General features: G+C 40.1%; 1 protein-coding gene across 2 annotated transcripts; it reads left to right on the top strand.

Annotated features, from left to right (window-relative positions):
* Positions 1-462: 462 nt before the first annotated feature.
* Positions 463-6,354, top strand: adcyap1b (adenylate cyclase activating polypeptide 1b). 2 transcript variants are annotated; one of them, XM_079347679.1, is made up of 5 exons: positions 463-800; positions 1,181-1,285; positions 2,227-2,361; positions 2,682-2,786; positions 3,365-6,354. In XM_079347679.1, exons 1-5 carry the CDS (start codon positions 478-480, stop codon positions 3,546-3,548), a joined length of 852 nt encoding a protein of 283 aa, XP_079203805.1. In that variant the 5' UTR covers positions 463-477; the 3' UTR covers positions 3,549-6,354. The 2 variants fall into 2 exon arrangements, with proteins under 2 accessions (XP_079203805.1, XP_079203806.1); XM_079347680.1 differs by lacking the exon at positions 2,682-2,786.
* The last annotated feature ends 10,989 nt before the right edge of the window (positions 6,355-17,343 follow it).

The following is a 17,343-nucleotide window of genomic DNA, read 5'->3' on the forward strand; positions in this document are numbered from 1 at the left end:
CTTGAACTTGGTCATCGGAAGCCTAATCAACCCCCCTCCCCCAAACGCACGCGCGCACACACATACGGATACACACCCTTTACTTCCATTAAGATCCTCAAGTCACACGAAACTACCACCATCAAGCAAAGGTGATCATTTTCCAGCTGGGGAGGAAATATGTGGTCTCCGTTTTGGTGTGGGACAAATTGATTTGTGTAAGCAGTCACATAATCCGGTGATTAATCCATGAGTGCATTCACAACTATCTATTTTCACTTAAAAAAAAAGTTAAGAGGTAAACTTCCACCTTTGGGGGGGGGGGGGGGGGGGGGGGGTCTGACGGATTCATCGATGAGGAAGGAACTGTACTTTTATATTCCGGGAGGCAGACTTGATGACGTCTATAGCATCCTTAATGTGACTTATTGGAGGGAGGAGGAGGTGGAGGGGATGTGAGGAGTAGAGGGAGGAGGAGGGGGGCAAGGCTTACGATGCATGGATAAAAATCCAAGGCAATCACAGCGCAGGACAAAAAAGTTTAGAGCAGCGATATGTAGACGAGGACACGGCTCACTTTTCGTCCTGAGTTTTTTGTTCCGGCTGCTCGAGTCTTATTATCTGTGTATAAAAAGTGAGAGAGGCGGCTGCACGGAGGGGAACACAAGGAGACGGAGGCACTTAAAGCCAAGAAAGAAGTGCCGTGAGAAAGATACCGTTTCCCTCTTTTCACACAGACATACACTCACTGGCAGCACAGCCGCGCCCGGATCACATCCTCCAGCACAGCACTCCGGACTCTCCTTGCTCCCCTGCTATAGGTATGTGCTTTATCCACGGATTCTCTTAAAACTTGGCGAGATTATTGAATGGGGAGCGAGATAAAGTAAAGGAAATCATTCTCTCTCTTTTTTTGTTGTGCACTGCTCGGAGATCTGCTGGGTTTGATTACTTTGGCGCTGCATGCAAAGGATTCTCTGCTAATACTTAAACTTTTTAAAAATGGGATTTAAAAAGAAACATACATGACATAAATCTACAGTGGAGGCGTTGTTTAATCAGATCGTTTTTTTCTATTCCAGATTTGTAGTTTGTGGTGATAGAAGTAAGCACAGTGTGAATTAGATTGAACAAAGAGCGAACATACTGTTTCTGGGAGTAACTAACCTGTGTCATGTTTTTTTCTTCTATGTTCTAACAGCATGGCCAGTTCGAGCAAATCGACTTTAATCTTGCTCATCTATGGAATCTTAATGCACTACAGCGTCTTCTGCACACCACTCGGACTAAGTTACCCTAAGATTAGGTAGGTGGAAGGCGCTTTATGTGTATCATTATAGATATACCTTTGTATTATTCGCTGATGAATGCTATGCTCCTGCAAATCATTTGTGTTCGAAGTGGCAATGCATTTGGATTTTTTTAAGACAGTCTCATTCAAACATTTGGATCTGGATCTTTTATTTTAAATAAGTGTGCGTAATTGCGCACCGTAATTCTATATAATTGAATTTGAAGAATGAAAGCGTAAGTGAGTGTTTTCAAAATGCATAAATGCTTGTGTGGAAAATTGCATTGGAAATTGCGTAGAGGCATCTGTCCGGTGGGACGTTACACAGAACTCCCCTTATTAAAAATGAGAGTGCAGTCGTTGCAATGGATAGCCCTCGGGATGACGGTAGACTGGCGTCACCAAGGAGAGGCGAGGCAAAAACGAATAGGAGAGCTCTACCCATTTAAGATTTATCATTTTTTTCCCCTCTCTGTGTAAAGCATATCCATGATTTGGGCGTGGTTCTTATTGATTCTAAATTTTCTCCGATAATTGCAATATTCTTTTAATCCTCTTTTTGGCCCCATGCCTGCATCGAATGTGATCATTTTCACACCCATTGTTTCCCAGTCTTAAATAATTAATGAGGCTGTAAGTTAAAGGAAGCAGCATCAAGTTGGAATAAAAGAGAGATTTCCAGAATAAATGTATTTTTTTTAAAGAAACAGTAATTCAAGCTTAACGTTTTTAAGGACTATAAGGTTATTATTTTTTGTGCTCAATTTTAAAATTCGTTTGAAAAAAATAAATCATTGCATTTTTATTTTCGTTTTCCTCCCATATCTCCAATGCATCTATAACCTCCCACTGATTTCAGTAAGGGACGCAGACATTTTGGCATTCTTTCACTAGGGCTCGTGCATAGATCAGATTCGTGATCAATTCTCTGTCTCTTCTCTTTTTTTCCCATGCAGACTTGAAAACGACGCCTTCGATGAAGGTGGAAACTCGTTATCGGACATGGGGTTTGATAGCGATCAGATTGCTATACGAAGCCCTCCATCCTTAAACGACGACGCTTACACCCTCTACTACCCGCCTGAAAAGAGGTAAATGCCTTCATCAGATCACTGGACAATGACTGCGATAATGTTTGCTTGCTTTTGTTTTATCCCAGAGTTTCTCATGTTATTTGTCCTGTGTTATTTTCATGCCAAGTAGCCTAAAATGTTGCATCAAATACTGTTAATAATCAATTTAAAAACGGATAAATGTTTGCAAGAAAAGGCTTCGATTTTGCTGCACCTGATGTGGTTCGGGTGCTACAGGAGGGTGGGGGGGAACATTTTAGGCTACTTTTGATCATTGTGTCTGCGCTTTTTTTTTTAGTCACTGATGATCTATGTGTTTTGGCGTTTTATCATCTCAGAGCAGAAAGGCATGCTGAGGAAGAATTAGATAGAGCCTTGAGGGAGATCCTGGGTCAGTTAACAGCGAGACATTATCTGCATTCTCTGATGACAATTCGTGCAGGGTAAGGGCATTTCTTTTACGCGTTCACCTGCAGTCATCATCATCTGTTTCATGTCGGCTGCTGCATAGCTGTCTTATCATTTTACATGAATGATTTTTTTTTATCCTTCGTTCGCCTATATAAATAATAACTGTCTGGCATTTTCATGGTTTGTGTGTTTTTGTTGTGGCGTGGCTCTGCGTTCATGATTAGTGTGCTCCCCTAGGGACTATAGAAGGTCTGCGACTAATATACACTGCGATTTATATGTGATCAATCTATAAATGGATTTTTTTTCTTTCGCTAATGAGGAATCATGCGTCAGAATATGCAATGGGCTGCAGATGAATAATTTATACGTTTTTAAAACGCTTAAATCACAGTTTCTGTTTCCCTGTTCTGCCTGTTGCATATTTTTAAACGAGACAAAAACGCACAAAAGGCCAAAAAACACATTTTATATTTCAAGACTCGTTGCATCAAGGCAAAATGAAAAGGTTAATTAAATTAATAATTTAGCAGAAATATGTAGAGAATTAGAAGGTTGCAGTTTTAACTTGTGTTTTTTTGTTTGTTTTTGTTTTTTTTGTTTTTTACAGTGAAGACACCAGTATGGAGGAAGAGACAGAGCCCCTATCCAAAAGACATTCAGATGGGATCTTCACCGACAGCTACAGCCGCTATAGAAAGCAGAAGGCGGTGCAGAAATACCTGGCAGCAGTGCTGGGAAGAAGGTACAGACAGAGAGTTAGGAACAAAGGACGCCGGCACGCCTATTTGTAGCGTCGTTAAAGCGCCCAAACTGCCCTCCTGTGTAAATACATCCAGTCGTTAAATCAAAGTCATTCAGATATATCTGACCAACCAGTGGATTGCGCCTGTGTTCTTTCAACATGTATTTATGTATGAAGTAAAGCCATTAAAATGAATATTTTAATAATAATATCGGTTTTTTTTCTTTTTGTACAAAAGCACTTGATCCCACACAGTTATACTTTGTGGACCAATATTTTATTTTCATGTTAGGATGTTGAAATAAAAAAAAAAACCAAACAAAAAAAAGAGAAAAAGAAATAAATCAGAAAAAGATAATTGTGCACCTTCAACGTTATGCGCTTGAAATCCTTAAAAAGTCATCTACATATGCAGAAAATAAATTTTAAAAAGACAATCAAAGTATTGAATGTTATACTTATTTTTGTAACCAACGTTCTATTTTTTTAGTGTTGTTTGTTTTCACAAAAAAGAAGAGAAAAAAAACAGGCCCAAAGAAGCAGTGAGCATGCTCTGTGAGGCATATCCAGCTTATCCCAGATAGATGTTTTGCCCTTGTCCACCTTCCTTCTCCTCCTCCTCCTCCTGGCTCCCTTTAATGGGAGCTCTGTGGGTTTGTAGAGCTTGCTGCCCCCTCCAGGGGAATCCAAATGGATTTTGTTGCACAGCCTCTTATTTGACGGATAACTGATTGACTTACACAGTGATTGGTGTAACTGGTGGTTAAAAAGAAAATCCAATTCTCTTTTTAAACACAAATTAATCGCAGGATTTTTTCCAAGGGCGTCACATTGCCTTTACAAAACATAGAGGAAGCGCTCAAGTTGCTGTTAAGAGTATGCAGCGAACACTGCTTGCTCACTTGCCTCACAGTCATTTTACTGCAGGAGATTAATCATACTCATGAATGTTCCATAAGTGTGTTATGTAAAGTTAAGAAATTACACAGTGCACATCTCAATGTTGTCAGTCAACAGGATTATTATATGAAAGACTGTGCTGCAACTGTTGATTGTGTTTGGGAGGCTTTACACAAACTCAGACAGGACCCAGACCATGTTAGATGCAGGAAACAAAGCATTTTATTGTGAAGAGGTGCAGAGGAAAGGTAGCATCAGAGTTAGGAGTAGTATGTCATATTTATCTGTGCATGAGGAGACTGACATCTGGACCATTTTTTTTTTTGCTGAGAAACTGCATGCCATCGTGCTTTCTTTTGGATTGTGCTATTTGGGAGGTAGGCTGCGACAGGCCTATTTCAACACCACTCCCCTCCTCCTCAGATGTGTTGGGAATATGAAAAAGGAGGGCTAGAGGTGGTGGAAACTGGTACTGCACTGACTTGTTGAATTTTTTTTTCTTTCTACCTCTCCTGCTGCTGTCATGTGGATATAAGTCGAGACACTGGACCCCCTTTTTTGCCTTTGTCCTGGTGTTTTTCTTTCTTTTACGAGATGTTTTGCTTCTAGACTACTGTGCTAAATTGTTAATTTTAGTGCTGTGGTTCTTTGTACCAACAAAGCTGATATGTGTTAGGTGTATACTGGGGTGTGTGCAGCGAGGATGTGACAAAGAGAGCAGACGATTGTTAGGTAACAGAATGAGGAAACAAAGAAATATTAGTGTGAGTGTGTGTAAGAGAAAAAGCTGTGACGTAAGAGGCAGGTCTGAGAGCGGTGCAATACAGGGACAAACAGAGTGGGATCAGGGTCAATGAGTCTGATATAGCATATCAGATGTTGAATTCCCTCCATTTTGGATTGTCAGAGAGACATTAAGTGTGTGTGAAGCTTGACGAGGCCACATAGATCACAGAGCCCAACAATCTCAGATTATAATGGAGTTGAATTAAAGCCAGTGTAGTTTAAGGGATTAATTCAATATTATGCAAATGCAGCTTTAAACACCCAATCCAATCTGTGGCCTGCGTTCCTACGTAGAAACTATCAATAAACGCTTCAATTTGGCTTTCAGGCTCTGTGTGAATGTGTAGATGTTTGCACTGTGGTTTGTGAGCTTGTGTGTGCATTGAATGTCTGTCTGTGTGAATGAGCGACTGTCTGAACGTGCATGAGGAGGTGGAAACAGCTTTTGGCTTTGGTGCCTTGCTTTGACGTGAGAAAAAAAAAACATGATAAAATTCGCCACAAGTGACAGATGGCAATTTTTAGTGGCCCTACAATGCTGCAGTCCATTAGCTTACATTGAAACTTCCTTTTTTTAAAAAAAAGTCTGTTTAATTGCTCGGCTTAGTCTTCCCCGAGAGTAGTAGAATTAGACGTTCTTTGTAAAGCATGGCCAATGATTCATGGAGTTAAAAAATAAAATCAAATAAAAAAAAAAAAAAAGAGTAGAATGTATTTGTTGATGGAGCAAGCAACACGTGTGTGTGTGTGTGTGCATGAGTTTCGGGGTGTTCAGTGTCCATGCGAGTTGTGAACAATGACCAGTGATTGTTCCTGTCGATTATGAGGTGTTGTTATTTTGATATTGGTCAGTAATTTATTATTAATCAGAAAAAAAACAGCCCCTAACACATTCTGTGCATCACTATGTAGGATTAAAGGGTTTGAGACCATGACAGAGATGTTGTTCAGATCATAGAAAATGCCTGTTGTTGATATTTCTGAAAGCGCCAAACGCCTTACTTAAATGTTTAATCTCTTATCTATCTGAAAACTATGTGTTTGAAAAGTGAACCTTAGTACAAGTGACATCGTTATCCACACAGGAGTCCTTCTATGGGGTTTTACGTTTCTCAATGTCATGAAAGTGTTGTAAGATTTGTATGAATAAATTTTTGTAAACAACAAAATTTTCTAATCAATGTCTAATCCTTGATTACTTTTCAAGAAGATACATGTGTTGTGGAAAAAAAGGAAGTAGAGAACAACTAGTGGCCTCGTCATAGATTTTGATTTCAGTCTGGCTATGCAGCTAACGTAAGAATCAAGATGAATAATACCTTAATCAAAGCTAAGTGTACATCAATAAGATCTTTACAATTTGTGTTAAAAAAAAAAAAAAAGTTAAACATCCTGCAGCAAAACAAAACGATTTATACGTTTGTCTCTAGGTTTATGTTGGCCTGAAGTCTCATCAAGTCAAATGTATCTCTCCAAAGCCATCTCACCAGGAGTAAAAGTCTGGAAAATTAAAGGCATTACTGCAACAGTTGACCTATCAGCAAGCAGATGACCAATTAAAAAGAACAGCAACAAAGCAAAGGTAGATGGTATTTTTGGGATCAAAGCTCACCACACAATGACATGTCAAAGGGGTATAAGAATATCAAGTAAGTGGTTTAAAAATAAAAAAAGGAGAAATAAAGGAAATTGAGCCCAAGAAATGGCTCCTGGATTTCATTCCGAAGGATCGTCTAAAACCTCAGAGGAGATCAGGAGCAGGAGCTGCAACCCTGGACCGAGCCACACATCCTCCTCCAGGATCAGCCAACTCTCTCTCCTCCATCTCTTCATCCTTGGCCTTGGAAGTGCAGCTGTGTCCCCTGGGAGAGGAGGATGGGTGTGGCGAAGGATTGTGTGTGTGATCTGATCCTCATCAGCCAGCAAGTGTGTGTGTGTGTGTGTGTGTGTGTGTGTATGTGTATGTTTGTGTGTGAGTGCACATCTAGCAGAGCTCAACTAACCCAATCAGAGAAATGTTGCATGGCAACGGTCCACAAAGGGACATGGTTATGTATACGCATGTGTCAAGTGTGTTTGGATGTGTGGAAAGGGAGCGCGAGGGGATGAGACCGTGTGTGGATTTGTGTGTGTGTGTTAAACAGTGCATTTGCACAGGCAGGACTTGAGCTGGTTCTGTATTTGGGTTCAACGTTACACTTTACTTTTGTGTTCACAGAGACACACTTGCCTGCAGAACACAGGAAGCACAAATGCACACTGTATGTTTCTCCACTACGCAAGCAGTCACTGGCAATATGAATTAATGTGATAACGGAAATGCAACCAACAAACAGCCCTTCAAAACTAAAACACACACATTCTGAGACTGAAACCCTTGTTTCCTCCCTGAGGATGTTAATTCATAAGAGTGTGCCCGGTTGCAATGAAAAGGCGGACAGTTTGTCGGTTGTGAGGGTTTGAGCTACCTGTGTGATATGTAAGACAACTCTTTTCTATTTTTATCTCTCCCACACTCACTCCTTCTTCAGCTGTCACTAAGAAAGTCAGGCTAAGTCCTCCTGACATGCAGAAAATTCACACATTTCTCCTTTGAGACTAAACGTATATATATATACGAAACAAGAAGAATTGAACAAACCAAACATGTTTTCATCAGTAAATTGGAGTTACGACCTACCTCCTGATATGCCCACTAGTAGATATATTCCACCAACTCCAATTAGTTTGTGCAGCAGTAGGCTTCACAAGACGGGGCCACCCTTGACCAATTTGTACATAATGTACATTCATTAATGCCTGAATCAATAAAAGATGGCGTGCACCACTTCACTTGTTATCTCCCTGATAGCATCTTCAAGCTGTTTGTAGGATTGATCTTTCATTTCAAGAGACTTGTTAAGTTGCCGCATTCTTAGAGGAAAATTGGAACATCTCTGAACATAAAAGCTGCAAAATCAGTCTGGCTCTCTCTAAACAGAGTTTGGAACCATGCACGGCTTCGAATAATCTTCCCTTTGACCCACAATGCCTCTCAACATGTCTTAATTATGTATGAGGTGTCGGAGGGGGAGGGGCAGGTTGTGTTCAGGGCTTTTTTCCAGTGGGGATACCCTCACTGCAACCCCCCTAAACACAGAGCCACACCCAGCTTTCTTTGTCACCATTCGTGCCAGGAGTGTGTGTGCATGTGTAATCCTGATTCATTGCTTGTATTATTAACATTTGCCTCCTCCTTTAGTCGTGTGTGTTTGTGCTTATTTACCTCCAACACAAACACGGCCCATCAACTCCCCTTCTCCTCCCCCAGCCTCCCTCATGCGTGTCAGGGTTAAGAATACAGCACTCACACGAGAGGCCCAGACACAGCCATGATGCAATAACACACACACCTCACCCCCACCCCTTGCTTTTCTCATCATGAATCTTTCAGTGGTCAGGTTTAAAGGGGGGACGGTCCGGTCACTCATGCCTGCAATGAAACCTGCAAACTGTGTCAGCCCCTGAAGCCCTTGATTCCGCCTCTCCCTTGAATCTCATCTTGTGGCGGGTTCTGTCACATCCAGCATTAAGCAGGAGGCACTCTGCGAGGAACAGCAGCCCCCCTGGGAGATGAGAGAGAGAGAGAGAGAGATGTGGGCGAGGGTTGCAGACGCGGACCACTGATCAAGAGTGGCTTCAGGCTTAGAGGGAAACACTTACCTGCGCTGCTTGGGCAGGCATGGGTGACCAACTATCCATCATTTATCATAATAGTCAATAGAGCCAGGAAGGAAATGACCATTTCAAATGTCTTGTTCTCTGTCTTGTGTGTGTGTGTGTGTGTGTGTGTGTGTGTGTGTGTGTGTGTTTCTGCTAAATTTGAATATGATGTCGATTTTAAGATAAACAAAACTTTGTTCAACCAAAAGGGAATATTTGTGCCAAACACATCTATTACAGAGTAAAACATATCTATAAGAGTGAATTTCCAATGTGTAGGTTTCTGCTTTCAGACCAACACAACAGATGTTAAAGCAATCAGTCTGTAAGGATGTATACAGCTGTTGAATCATGATGAAGCTTAATAACTAACTAACTAACTAAGAATTTCCTTCGCCAATAAGCAATGTTACTATAGATCAGATTTAGTTCAATCTGATGCCCAGTGTTTGTTTGACTCATCTTACCCGGATCACCAACCACTTGAACCGCAGCTCATTTTTGTGTCATTCTAAGTAGAAGGAGGAAACAGCCTCATTTAACTGCATATGAAAACTTGGGATGAGAACAGAAGACGTGCTTAAATCGAGGAGAACACGCAGGTAAGACGAAAAGACTGAGCAAGGTTTATCTGATGATGCTGGTTTCTAATCACAGGAGCTCGATGGATTGCAAAGAAAGGTGTAATATGCTAATATGCTACAAATGTTAAAAACTACGACCAAACAAATACAAAGCATTTCTTAGGATAATTTAAAGGGAATTGCTTTATGGTTTGGCTCATATTTGCACTTTTACTTTAACTGAAAGTGTAATGTTCTGAAGTAAGTGATAATCCAAGTCAAATGAAACCTGCATAAAACAGTGTTTCCCTGTAGGTAAACTGAAATGCAGGGTGTTAACAGCCTCCTAAGACAGCAGAGGACAATGGATCTATGGCAGTGTTTTTTTTTTTTAAATTATGCTTTTAACAATTCAATACACAACATGTAAAGTCAAGCAGCAGCCTCTGAGGGAGACGATATGATAATTGCAGATCTTAAAGCGTCCTCTTAAGGCTGGGCAATCTGAGGCAACACAGTGTATGTTTTTTTAAATAACTATTCTCTGCCTTTCCACAAGTAAAGGTTGACATCGAGTATATTTCCACTACTATTGTAAAACTGCATTATTTTCCTTCGAATATTAAATGACTGTAAATATGTTTGTTTATAACTTTTTGCTATCTTTCACTGCTTGTACGCTTCTTTTTTGGGGCTGTTATTACAACCAAATTTCCCCCAATTAGGGATCAATAAAGTTGATCTTATCTTATGTGATCATAGACTGTAAATATTAATGGGCGAAGCCTGTGACGTTACCCATCTGTTGCTGCAGTGGTGCTTTGGTTTTCATTGTTGGCCGTGGCCATGCTTGAATTGTTCTCTCACTCAGACTTTCAGTCAAGCTCACGACAGGCTAAGAGCTGGAGGTGAGGTGGGTTTTAAGACTCTTGACAAACTGTTACATTGTGCTCAGCTGTCAATCAGGTCAGCTATGGGACGCTCTCCCTTTATAAAATTTAAAAAAAAGTGAGTTATCAAAAAACTTGTAAAAAAAAAGAAAAGTTAATTGCTGCTGTAAAAAATGGCTTTTTGTGATTTATGTGATTTCTATTTGTTCTGCAGTCCGTCAAAGCGGACACTGGGCAAACTTCTGGATTTTGCAGTTCTGCATTGGCTTTATTTTTCAACACCTGCACTTGGATGTAACAGTATGTGTATTTTTATTTACTTGAAAGGTAGATGCCTTTCTCTCATTAAGCATTTGCCATGCAATTATTGTAGCATTATCCTAAGGGATAAGAAATGAATGATGACTTTACTGCACCTTTTAAAATCTATATTCACAGAGACATACCAAGAAGCAAGGCATGTACTATTGCTGCCCAAGGTTTGATATTAAATCACATCTTCACTTACAGCCGAGGGGATGAATACCATCCTTATAAAGGCAAAACAAACAAACACAAGCATTAATGACATTTTGCAAATATCTCTTTTAGTTGCACGTTATACACTCTCGACCCCCCTCTTATGTAAATCTGATTTTTGTGGTTATCAGTGCTATCTTTGATTTGTTAGTGCACATTTTAACAGGCTTTTCCTCAGAACTCCCTTTCTCTTTAGTCACTAATACCTAACTGGAAAGATCTCCAGAGATTGGGTCTCTGTGTGCTTTAACTTCAAACAAATGACTTTAAAGCAGTCTTCTCCCGCTATGGATCTCTAAAAAAGACATGAACCGTCCCATGTGTCCTCAAAATGTTCTGTCAATAACAACGCCAGAGGGTTTGTGCAACAGCAGGGGGGCCTCCTAGCTTTTGAACTAAACTGAGTGGGTGACTCGACTTCTTCATTACATGATGCTAAAAAGTCATCTGCTAAATGCGCTGAACTTTTAAATATACAGATGAACCACAGCATCTATATTGCACATTGAACGGAGTTGTGTACAAGATGAACCAATAGACACCTTGAACAAGCCTTTTGTGATATATTTTGCCAGTAACTGGAACACTCACGGAGCTCATTCTGGATTGGATGAGGCTGAGCAAACACTGAATAATGTATCAATGCTGGAGCAGTTAGGTGTGAACACTCACTGTGAGATTAGTTGGAAAGAACATGTTCATGCTCTTTTTATTCTCCTCCCCGTCTCTCTAAGTTGCCTGTAAATGAAGGAGAAAGACTCCCCTATTACTCCTGCCCCCTGCAGATCCATTCCTTTCCACATCATTCACCCTCCTGGCTGTAAAGTTGGGACACAATTCCTGAATGAGAAAAGTTATAATTAACAGTTGAGAGGGACAAGCGTCAGGCTTCCTGATAGCTAAATTGACATGCTGACGCACAGCTTGCGCGCATGTTATCTTTGTTCTATGTATCTTTACTTTAATGAACACAAAATGGATGCGGGTGTGTGTCCCTGTGGGTGTGTGTCCCTGTGGGTGTGTGTCCCTGTGGGTGTGAGTGTGTAGTGCTGGCAAAGACTGTATAACACAAGACGATGCAAACATCCCGTTTCTATGGGAACATCTACAGATGTAAGTTCTTTGGACTATGAAGCACAGCGAGTGTTTGAAGAAAAAGTTATTGGAAAATAAAAATAGCCAAAAAGTTTTTTTTTTTTTCTTGTGGTACACAGCTTGGAAGGATTCACATAGAGAATTGAACATTGTCTCACAATCTTTTTTGTACTGGAAACAGTTTGTTGTGTTAAAATAGTCGTTTCAGTTTGATAAAATGCATCTTCTCCATTCTTACAGCCTTCACATGCTTGCAAGAGTTCACAAACAGAGATTCTAGAGGTTTTCTTTGAGAGAAACCTCAAATACTAATCAAAAGGGTAAGCGTTCGCTTTGTGAGGTGGAGGCACAAAGACGGCGTAGGCTTTTCCCATCTTTTCACACATATTCTTAACAGAATGTACTGCCTGTCACTGAGCAACACATAACTCTTTGGGAACTGTCTGCTGGAGCTCCCAAAGAAATGAGGCGGTGTGATGAGGGGAGAGGTGTGAGTGGGAAACATAGAGAGGCGAGGCAACCAACCAGGCTCTTCATTCACACCTGTGAGCAACATCCTGTTACCGCAGCAGCATGGCACAGAGGGGAGACACATTCTGCCTTGTGTCTACCGCTATCTCCCTTTTGTCTCTCCTCACTTCTGTCAGAAGCAGCTCTTTTCATCAGACTCCTTTGTTACATTGATAGGCATGGTGCTGAAATCCTGCTCCTAAAGAATTGATCCGTGACATTTAAAAAATGTGTTTTGCAGGTCTGTAGCTGATTCTCTAGCTCAAGGTTTCCAACCTTTTTATTTTGCCCGGGGTCACCCTACAGCCCTGTCAGAGAAACACTAGCTAGAGGGCTGTAAAACAAGGACATAAACCTTCAGCTCTAGGCCACACATGCCTCTAATTGTTTCTTTTCTTTTTTAAGGGAACTGGCAAAAATTAATCTCTGCTGGCATGACCTGTGCTATCACTAATTGGCACAAACAGAAACTGCAGTACTTTCCTATGATGTAAATCAAACTGTTTTATTTTTGGACTGCTTGTCTCTATAGCATATTTTTAATCACTTCTTAAAACTCATGTTTATAGACTTTCTTTTATGTGATTTCCCCTTTGAAGATTTCTATTAATCTATCCCTTCCTTCCTTAGTTTTACTGCTAAAAATCTTAATCTATATTTTGCTACATGGTTTAGCCTTTTAATTTATTCCTTTCTGTAATTACTTTACTTGTATTTGCTCTTAGTAGTTTTTAATTCCTACGACCTACTTTCAGCTCTTCAGACCTCTGTTGTCTTACTCGTTTTACCATCTCTCGTTTCTTCTTTTTATCTCCTTACAGCCTGTGATATGGTACTGTCCTACTCTCCCTTCATTTCTATTTTTATTGAGTTCTCTCCTAGTTGATTTTCAACTAGTTTTCCTTTATTGCATTTAACTGCCTTATACCAGCCTGTTGTATCTCACATTTGAATTTATATTATTTGTATACTCTCGGTTTGGCCTGTCTGTTGACCTCTGTTCTTTTGTTGCTCCAAATGTTGATAAGCACTTTGTGTTTTTTAAAGGTGCTATATAATTAAAGTTGTTAGTCATCATTATCTTATAGCGGCTCAGTCACAGTCTAGACTGAGTGTATTAGTTGATGGATCATGGATCAGCAAGTTTAATGTCATCTCGTTATAAATCATGGCTCTAAATAATGCAGTTCATCAGCTTGCTGATATGTCTACTTTGTTCTGTAATAACTGAAAAAACTGAAAAAAGTCTGTATCTATATCAACTCATAAAAGGCTTTTGAAGATTCTGCAGATATTCTTGTCTCTTCAGACTTAGTCACTGTGTTAATTTCTGCCGTTGTGTTATTTGTAGCCTCCCAGGCTCGTGCCTGTTTGTTTTGGGGTTTGGCAGCTGCTGTCATTGCAGTGACAACCCAGTACTGGCACAGTGATTAGTCGGAGATGCAGTGAAAACAACACAGCGATGACTGCTTAGCACCAAAGATGTCTGCAAATAAAAGCAGTGCAGATAACTATAAGCTAATTTAATTGGCCAATGTTAAGAGACACAAAGACTAAAGAAGAAGAACTAGAACACTGGGTGAGTACAATGGAGTCAAAGTAGTTTTCAGTGGGTGTTTTTTAGACGAAACATGAAAGAACACAAATCTCTCCATCATAACCATAAGACAAGATCAACAGCCAAGTTCACCCTTTATAAGCTCTGTGCCCATTGAGCCCACACATTTCTAAGCAATAATTACACAAGGGTTTATAATCAGTGTGCCTCCAATGGAACCAATGCATGTCAAACTGGCATTATCTAGTTTTACAACATTACTCATTTGATGTGATTGATTTGAATCTGTGCCAATCCAATACAAAATGAAGCCATGCAACAAACTACAGAGGCTCTCTCACGCTCTGCAGATACCTTTGATATTCCACGACACAAGAAGAAAAGCTATAGTAAGAGAAGAATTCACCTGCTTTGAAACCAGTCCTTGAATTAGCACTTGATCAAATTCCAATCATAACAGCTTTGTTTGTTGAGCACCTTTAATAAGTGCATGTTGTTTTCTGTTATGTGCATGATTTTTCTTCCACCTCTAAGTTCATACAGTGTTTATACCACAAATAGCATTAATAGATGTTTGACAGGAGCCGCAAGTGTTGCGGCTGGTGAGGATAAGGTTTTGTGTTCGTGTCCTCTGAGAAATGGAAGGAAAAGAAGTTCAAGAAATGGAACTAAAAATAGTGAAAATGTGCTAACAGAGATGTTAAAAAGTCACTTTATCATCATGAGAGTCAAGCACGTTTCACAGATTGCCAACTTAAGCTGTTTAGATGCTTTATTTTCACAAGCTTAGTTGATCATAACTCATTAAGGTGCGATGGAAACAGTCATCTTTCTCTATAAAAAAAATAGTTTAAGAGGTTGACAGGGAACATCTGTCTTCCAACATCGTTATAGAACCTCTGTGAAAGTGGGAAATAATTGTTGAACCAGGTTAAAGAATAGGTACATTTGGGAAACGCTTGAACATTAAAGACACTATATTTACTGGTCACAATGGTTCTGACCACCTCATTATCACTTAATGATATAACTGAGGGTGCATGATGATAGCGTCAAATCTGTGATTAAGCTTTTTCTTGCCAACCCCCCCTCAGGGCCACCCGCTGATGTGTGGCTGAATACACAGTATCTGGAGAGGTACTGAGAAACAGCTGTCACTCAGGCGACTCTCAGAGGAGTCCATCACAATGGCTCGTGGATCCAGAATATTCACCATCTGCTGCTGTTTTGCTGGACGTGTAGCGTAGGCCCATCTCACTTTCCACTGTTGGGTGTGGGAAGCATCGAGTCACTGACTGACAGCAGCTTGTGAGCATGTTCAGAGCCATATGGGGAAAGACTGAATGCCGCATGTTGGTGCAAGCCGAAGGCTTCAGTGTTTAACTCAGTGTGTAAAATACAGCACTGAGCCAGGCAGAACATTTCAGTTGGTTCTTTTAGGAGCTCATTTTGTTGTTGTTTGAAAAAGGAACAAATCCCCTTTGAGCGAATGATGTTGATCCAAAGTTGAAATTATATTTGTAAGGAGGGGCAGAGAGACTCACTACAAAAAAGTTGCCATAAACCTGTTACCAAACAACACAGTTCTGCAAAACCCTGAGATGTGTCCTATGCATGGATACAATATGAGACCAGAATATCAGCGACCAATATAGAAACGTTTCATTTGAATGGAATTTGCTTAACAAGCACATGTGCAAAAAATGTTTGAGTTTCCAGGCTTGCACTTATTGCACTTCATCATACATGCTTGTTGCATTAGTCCAACCCAGCAGGTCTTACTCTTACCCAGAATTAGATCAAAGTCCTGCGAGGAGGCTATCCGTTACTGTCCATCACAACTGTCACTAATTAAACTCAAAACCAATCCATTCTCCAGAGTGTACTAATAGTAACTCTGTGTATTTGTGTGATTACTTGTGTGGCTATGACTTTCTAGTTTTGTGTTTAAAAATGTATATGTATGATGTTTAAATAGGATGTAGGATGTTTAAGTGTTTGTTTAATTGTTTAGATTTGTTTCTTATTCATGATTGTGGAGGAAATTGTTCATTCGTTTATTCACATGTTCATTGTTCAGAATCAACCTAACCTGCAATAAAATGGGGATTATAAATAACATTTCTATTCAAATTGCTATTTCGAGCATGACAACAAAGTTTTAATTGGCTCCAGCAAAGTTGAACATTTTTTTGGGGGACTATAAATGTCCCCACTTGTAATCCGGGGAGTCCTTTCCCCCAGGCCTATCAACCAAACAGAGTGAGCGAAAATGCTATGAGGTTAAGAATTTTTCTAAGCAGAAAATTGGTTGAGTACTCTGACAAATTAGAACTAATGCGATTGTTGGCACTGTATGAACTGTTTTGGCCCTGACCTGACGAAACATGAACTCCACTAGACCTCTGGAGTTAGCAGCAGAGCCTTTAAGGCCTACCATTTGCGGGATGGGGCCTCCATGGATCAGACTTGGTTGGACATCCAACAGATACTTAACAGGAGGGGGGATCCATTTTCTCCCATTGCTCCATAGTCCAGTTCTGATGTGTTCATTGTTGGTGCTTTAGGGGGTGGACAGAGGTCAGCATGCACACACTGAGCGGTCTGCGTCTATTCTTAAAACCAACTGCACAGTGCATTCCAACACCTTTCTATCAGAGCCAGCCTCGACTTTTTTTCTGCAATTTTAGCTCCAGTTTTTGAATCAAACATTAAGGAAACATTATGGAAACCAACTTGGTTTTCTGAGATTTGTTAAAACCATTTTTTTCACAGTTTGACATTTCAGAGACTAAACAATTCAATTAAATAAATCCTGGAACGCTAATCAATACTTTAAAGGCATCAGTTTATGGCACCATGGTGTTTGACTGGCTTTTAATTGCTCTGTATAACATACAATGAACGAAGTAAACCACAGCACTTTGGTATTTATTCACACATAGGTCTGAGTAGATAAATATGATTTTGAATTTCGTGTTCATGATTGGATTTTACCTCTAAGTTTGAATATTTTTATAAGAACCCTGAGGTAATTTCCTATCAAGTGTGTTTACATTACAATGACATATCTTATCTTATGGAGATACAGTTGGAGTTCCAACTGTAAAACTTAAAAAAAAATAAAGGTTTCTCACTCAAAGTCTTGGCTGACTGCCGCTTCAGTCTGCATAATTTCCCTGTAAACTGACTCTGCAGGCACTCCAGTCTTTCAGGAGTAAACTTTATTAGAGTCAAAACCAGCATCTCGTAAGTCAGTGCATGGCCAGAGAGGAACAAGGAAAACAAAATGCAGCGCTCAGAAAAATGTTGAAGGCTTCA

Source organism: Symphodus melops (assembly GCF_947650265.1).
Source record: "Symphodus melops genome assembly, chromosome: 7".
NCBI lineage: Eukaryota > Metazoa > Chordata > Actinopteri > Labriformes > Labridae > Symphodus > Symphodus melops.